Source organism: Coregonus lavaretus, assembly GCF_964263955.1.
Source record: "Coregonus lavaretus genome assembly, chromosome: 19".
NCBI lineage: Eukaryota > Metazoa > Chordata > Actinopteri > Salmoniformes > Salmonidae > Coregonus > Coregonus lavaretus.
Window position 1 is genome coordinate 48,693,658 of NC_140006.1, and position 6,796 is coordinate 48,700,453.

The following is a 6,796-nucleotide window of genomic DNA, read 5'->3' on the forward strand; positions in this document are numbered from 1 at the left end:
AGTGACTAGTGTTCCATTTCTTAAAGTGGCCAGTGATTTCAATAGGCAGCAGCAGCCTCTAATGTGCTAGCGATGGCTATTTAACAGTCTGATGGCCTTGAGATAGAAGCTGTTTTTCATTCTCTCGGTCCCAGCTTTGATGCACCTGTACTGACCTCGCTTTCTGGATGATAGCGGGTGAACAGGCAGTGGCTCGGGTGGTTGATGTCCTTGATGATCTTTTTGGCCTTCCTGTGACATCGGGTGCTGTAGGTGTCCTGGAGGGCGGGTAGTTTGCCCCGGTAATGCGTTCGGCAGACCGCACCACCCTCTGGAGAGCCCTGTGATTGTGGGCGGTGCAGTTGCTGTACCAGGTGGTGATACAGCCCGACAGGATGCTCTCAATTGTGCATCTGTAAAAGTTTGTGAGGGTTTTAGGTGACAGGCCAAATTTCTTCAGCCTCCTGAGGTTGAAAAGGCTCTGTTACGCCTTCTTCACCACACTGTCTGCATGGGTGGACCATTTCAGTTTGTCTGTGATGTGTATGCCAAGGAACTTGAAGCTTTCCATCTTCTCCACTGCTGTCCTGTTGATGAGGACAGGGGGGTGCTCCCTCTGCTGTCTCCTGAATTCCACGATCAGCTACTTCGTTTTGTTGACGTTGAGAGAGAGGTTATTTTCCTGGCCCCACTCCGCCAGGGCCTTCACCTCCTCCCTGTAGGCTGTCTCGTCATTGTTGGTAATCAGGCCTACTACTGTTGTGTCGTCTGCAAACTTGATGATTGAGTTGGAGGTGTGCTTGGCCACGCAGTCATGGGTGAACAGGGAGTACAGGAGGGGGCTGAGCACGCACCCTTGTGGGGCCCCAGTGTTGAGGATAGGCGAAGTGGAGATGTTGTTTCCTACCTTCACCACCTGGGGGCGGCCCGTCAGGAAGTCCAGGACCCAGTTGCACAGGGCGGGGTTCAGACCCAGGGCCTCGAGCTTAATGATGAGCTTGGAGGGTACTATGGTGTTGAATGCTGAGCTATAGTCAATGAACAGCATTTTTCCATAGGTATTCCTCTTGTCCAGATGGAATAGGGCAGTGGGCAGTGTGATGGCGATTGCATTGTCTGTGGATCTATTGGGGCGGTAAGCAAATTGAAGTGGGTCTAGGGTGACAGGTAAGGTAGAGGTGATATGATCCTTGACTAGTCTCTCAAAGCACTTCATGATGACAGAGGTGAGTGCTACAGGGCGATAGTCATTTAGTTCAGTTACCTTTGCTTTCTTGGGTACAGGAACAATGGTGGCCATCTTGAAGCATGTGGGGACAACAGACTGGGATAGGGAGAGATTGAATATGTCCATGAACACTCCAGCCAGCTGGTCTGCGCATGCTCTGAGGACACGGCTAGGGATGGCGTCTGGGCCTGCAGCCTTGCGGGGGTTAACATGCTTAAATGTCTTACTCACGTCGGCCATGGAGGAGAGGCCACAGTCCTTGGTAGTGGGCCTCGTCGGTGGCACTGTGTTGTCCTCAAAGCAGGCGAAGAAGGTGTTTAGCTTGTCTGGAAGCGAGACGTCGGTGTCGGCGACGTGGCTGGTTTTCCTTTTGTAGTCTGTGATTGTCTGTAGACCCTGCCACATACGTCTCGTGTCTGAGCCGTTGAATTGCGACTCCACTTTGTCTCTATACTGACGTTTTGCCAGTTTAATTGCCTTGCAGAATGAGTAGCTACACTGTTTTGTATTCTGCCATATTCCCAGTCACCTTGCCATGGTTGAATGCGGTGGTTCGCGCTTTCAGATTGGCGCGAATGCTGCCGTCTATCCACACATTCTGGTTAGGGTAGGTTTTAATAGTCACAGTGGGCACAACATCACCTATACACTTCCTGATAAACTCAGTCACCGTTTCAGTGTATACGTCTAAATTATTTAATGGTCCTAGGGCTCAGATCCCCCGGGAGGGGAGGGATAGAGAATTAGAGGGAGCATACCAGGTGAGACAGTCAAATTCCCCAGTGTGTGTAAGCAGCAGGGAAGGAATGATCCTATTGGTAGATCCCTGTGCAGTGCTGTAATCCTATTGGTTGGTTCCCCCCACAGCCGTCCCGCCCACTGCCTCGTCCCAGTACCCCGGGGAGTGTATCCAGGAGGAGGAGCAGATCGGTGTTTGGAACAGCCCCTGGTCCTGGTTGCCCTTCAGAGGGCACTGCTACAGCTTCGTCAATGATGACATAGAGTGGGCCTACGCCTCCACCAGCTGTATACACAAAGGTAGGAGCCTCAAAACCAAGGGTGTGTCAAAGAATGTCACCCTGTTGTAGACCTGTGATTTCTGATAAATTGACTTGGCAGGAGAGAGAGGAGACTAGAGGCCATGTAACACATTATTTAATACAGAATTATTCTGGGTACATGCATGTATATTCAATATGCAAGATTTGATAACAAGTTTCATTTTAGATGCAAGGGCATAGTACTTAGTGTCCACTACACTATTCCCTACATAGTGCACTACTTTTGACCAGGGCTCTATACGGGGGTGCCGTTATAAAATGGTGCGATTTTGGACTGGGCCCATCTCCCATTCTCTCCCCTTCTCCTCCAAGTGTGTACTTGTTTACTGCATTGGTGTAAGACGTGTGGTAGGACACAGGCTGCTAGACCAATCCAATGCTTTTAAATCCTTGCGGGGAGTGAACAGGTGCACGCTTCAGGGAGGGAAGGAGATAACTGGAATTGGGATCCAGTATTCCACGAACTTGACAGAACATAAAGAAAGTAAATGGAGAAGCATTAATAAGAATATTGTGTGTTAAGGGGCATCTCTGGTGAGCATCGAGGACCCTGAGGAACTCCGCTTCATAAAGAGCAACATAGAGTTACTGAAAGACAGCTACTCTTCCTTCTGGATAGGCCTGTACAAAACACACCTAGGTAACTACGACTCCTTGATAGATCTGTACAAAACACACCTAGGTAACTACCAATCCTTCTGGATAGGCCTGTACAAAACACACCTAGGTAACTACGACTCCTTGATAGATCTGTACAAAACACACCTAGGTAACTACCAATCCTTCTGGATAGGCCTGTACAAAACACACCTAGGTAACTACCAATCCTTCTGTATAGGCCTGTACAAAACACACCTAGGTAACTACGACTCCTGGAGTGAACTGTACAAAACACACCTAGGTAACTACCAATCCTTCTGTATAGGTCTGTACAAAACACACCTAGGTAACTACCAATCCTTCTGGATAGAACTGTACAAAACACACCTAGGTAACTATGACTCCTGGATAGAACTGTACAAAACACACCTAGGTAACTATGACTCCTGGATAGAACTGTACAAAACACACTTAGGTAACTACCAATCCTTCTTTATAGGTCTGTACAAAACACACCTAGGTAACTACCAATGCTTCTGTATAGGTCTGTACAAAACACACCTATGTAACTACCAATCATTCTGGATATAACTGTACAAAACACACATAGGTAACTACCAATCATTCTGGATAGGCCTGTACAAAACACACCTAGGTAACTACCAATCATTCTGGATAGGTCTGTACAAAACACACCTAGGTAACTACCAATCCTTCTGGAAAGAACTGTACAAAACACACCTAGGTAACTACCAATCCTTCTGGATAGAACTGTACAAAACACACCTAGGTAACTACCAATCCTTCTGTATAGGTCTGTACAAAACACACCTAGGTAACTATGACTCCTGGATAGAACTGTACAAAACACACCTAGGTAACTATGACTCCTGGATAGAACTGTACAAAACACACCTAGGTAACTATGACTCCTGGATAGAACTGTACAAAACACACTTAGGTAACTACCAATCCTTCTTTATAGGTCTGTACAAAACACACCTAGGTAACTACCAATGCTTCTGTATAGGTCTGTACAAAACACACCTATGTAACTACCAATCATTCTGGATATAACTGTACAAAACACACATAGGTAACTACCAATCATTCTGGATAGGCCTGTACAAAACAGACCTAGGTAACTACGACTCGTGGATAGAACTGTACAAAACACACCTAGGTAACTACCAATCATTCTGGATAGGTCTGTACAAAACACACCTAGGTAACTACGACTCCTGCATAGAACTGTACAAAACACACCTAGGTAACTACCAATCCTTCTGGATAGAACTGTACAAAACAGACCTAGGTAACTACCAATCCTTCTGGATAGGTCTGTACAAAACACACCTAGGTAACTACGACTCCTGCATAGAACTGTACAAAACACACCTAGGTAACTACCAATCCTTCTGGATAGGTCTGTACAAAACACACCTAGGTAACTACGACTCCTGGATAGATCTGTACAAAACACACCTAGGTAACTACCAATCATTCTGGATATAACTGTACAAAACACACATAGGTAACTACCAATCATTCTGGATAGGCCTGTACAAAACACACCTAGGTAACTACGACTCCTGGATAGATCTGTACAAAACACACCTAGGTAACTACCAATCATTCTGGATATAACTGTACAAAACACACATAGGTAACTACCAATCATTCTGGATAGAACTGTACAAAACACACCTAGGTAACTACCAATCCTTCTTTATAGGTCTGTACAAAACACACCTAGGTAACTACGACTCCTGGATAGAACTGTACAAAACACACCTAGGTAACTACCAATCCTTCTGGAAAGAACTGTACAAAACAGACCTAGGTAACTACCAATCCTTCTGGAAAGAACTGTACAAAACAGACCTAGGTAACTACGACTCCTGGATAGAACTGTACAAAACACACCTCGGTAACTACCAATCCTTCTGGATAGGCCTGTACAAAACACACCTAGGTAACTACCAATCCTTCTGGATAGGTCTGTACAAAACACACCTAGGTAACTACCAATCCTTCTGGAAAGAACTGTACAAAACAGACCTAGGTAACTACCAATCCTTCTGGAAAGAACTGTACAAAACAGACCTAGGTAACTACGACTCCTGGATAGAACTGTACAAAACACATCTAGGTAACTACCAATCCTTCTGGATAGGCCTGTACAAAACACACCTAGGTAACTACCAATCCTTCTGGATAGGTCTGTACAAAACACACCTAGGTAACTACCAATCATTCTGGATAGGCCTGTACAAAACACACTTAGGTAACTACCAATCATTCTGGATAGGTCTGTACAAAACACACCTAGGTAACTACGACTCCTGGATAGAACTGTACAAAACACACTTAGGTAACTACCAATCATTCTGGATAGGTCTGTACAAAACACACCTAGGTAACTACAACTCCTGGAGAGAACTGTACAAAACACACATACACTTTTAGAATAAAAAGGTTCCAAAATGGTTCTTCGGCTGTCCCCATGTGAGAATCCTTTGAAGGACCAGTTAAAACCCTTTTGGGTTCCATGTAGAACCCTTTCAAACGAGGTGTTCCACATGGAACCGACAATGGTTCTACCTGGAACCCAGAAGGGTTCTTCAAAGGGTTCTCCAATGGGGACAGACGAAGAACCCTTTTTGGTTCTAGATAGAACCTTTCTTTGTAAGAGTGTAGGTACCCAAATGACTAACAACAGACCCTGTTGCAGGTAAGTGGCAGTGGGTTGACCAAACAGTGCTGGACTACATTAACTGGGCAGAGGGACAGCCCTACGACTCTAACCAAAACAACTATGGAGAGATGCTATCCTCCGATGGGTCCTGGAGCACTGCCCCCAGATGGCATGACAAACCATACATCTGTAAGAAGCCCAAAGGTGAGAGAGGAGCACCATGGCTCTATTACAATAAACACACAACTTTCTTTCTCACTCCATAGTGGACTACACATGTGAATGTCAATAGAACTGTATGAAATGAAGGCAATGATGAAGAAGTATTTGAGGAATTAGGATAATAGACACCGTTGGACTTCTTAATAATACCTTCTTAATAATCCTCTCTTTTCCACCTCCAGTTCTAGAAACATTACCAACACATGGTGAGTTATAAATGAATGAGTCGATCAATCAACCAACCAACCAACCAACCAACCCATCCATCCATCCACCAATCATCCATCCTTCAATCAACTAATCAATCAATCAGTCAATGAATTAATCAATCAATCAGTCGAATACCATGCAGTCAATTAACCACGCAGTCAATTAACCACTCAGTCAATCAACCACTCAGTTAATTAACCAATCATCCAATCAGTCATATCAGTCAATCAATCATAGCCATACTATAATATTTATCCCTGTGATCCTGCAGTGTCTCTGAAGGGAGGTCAGAGGCGTGTGTATTCAGGCCTGGCAGTGGTGGTGGTGCTGGCTTCCCTGTGTCTGATGGGTCTCACAGCCTTAATGCTCTACAAGAAGACCGGCCGTCCCCTGCCCTCCTTCACCAAACCCCTGGTCTTCAGCGCAGGCTGGAGAGCCTTCGACAACCCCCTCTACACGGAGCCTGTCACCGAGGTCGATGTGGTCAACCCCAGCACAGTGGACACTAGCCAACTGGTCAAACACATGGAGGAGCAGGCTCAGCCAATGATCACTCTGTGATTGGAGAGAGACAAGGGGGAGTTGGGGGGGGGTCAGGGGGAGTCGGGGGGTGGTCGGGGGGAGTCAAGGGGGGAGTCGGGGGGTCAGGGGGAGTCAAGGGGGGAGTCGGGGGGTCCTCTGTAGCTCAGCTGGTAGAGCACAACGCTTGTAACGCCAAGGTAGTGGGTTCGATCCCCGGGACCACCCATACACAAAAATGTATGCACGCATGACTGTAAGTCGCTTTGGATAAAAGCG

General features: G+C 46.2%; 1 protein-coding gene across 2 annotated transcripts in view; it reads left to right on the forward strand.

Annotated features, from left to right (window-relative positions):
- LOC311146611 (macrophage mannose receptor 1-like) overlaps positions 1 to 6,559 on the forward strand; it is a gene marked incomplete at its 3' end in the record, with an annotated part of 67,788 nt that extends 61,229 nt beyond the window's left edge. For both annotated transcript variants that reach the window (XM_084183140.1, XM_084183141.1), the window contains 5 exons: positions 2,075 to 2,245; positions 2,792 to 2,908; positions 5,603 to 5,770; positions 5,971 to 5,994; positions 6,270 to 6,559. In XM_084183140.1, the coding sequence (XP_084039266.1) occupies positions 2,075 to 2,245; positions 2,792 to 2,908; positions 5,603 to 5,770; positions 5,971 to 5,994; positions 6,270 to 6,559 (770 nt within the window). The remainder of the gene's footprint in view (positions 1 to 2,074; positions 2,246 to 2,791; positions 2,909 to 5,602; positions 5,771 to 5,970; positions 5,995 to 6,269) is intronic.
- Positions 6,560 to 6,796: the final 237 nt, after the last annotated feature.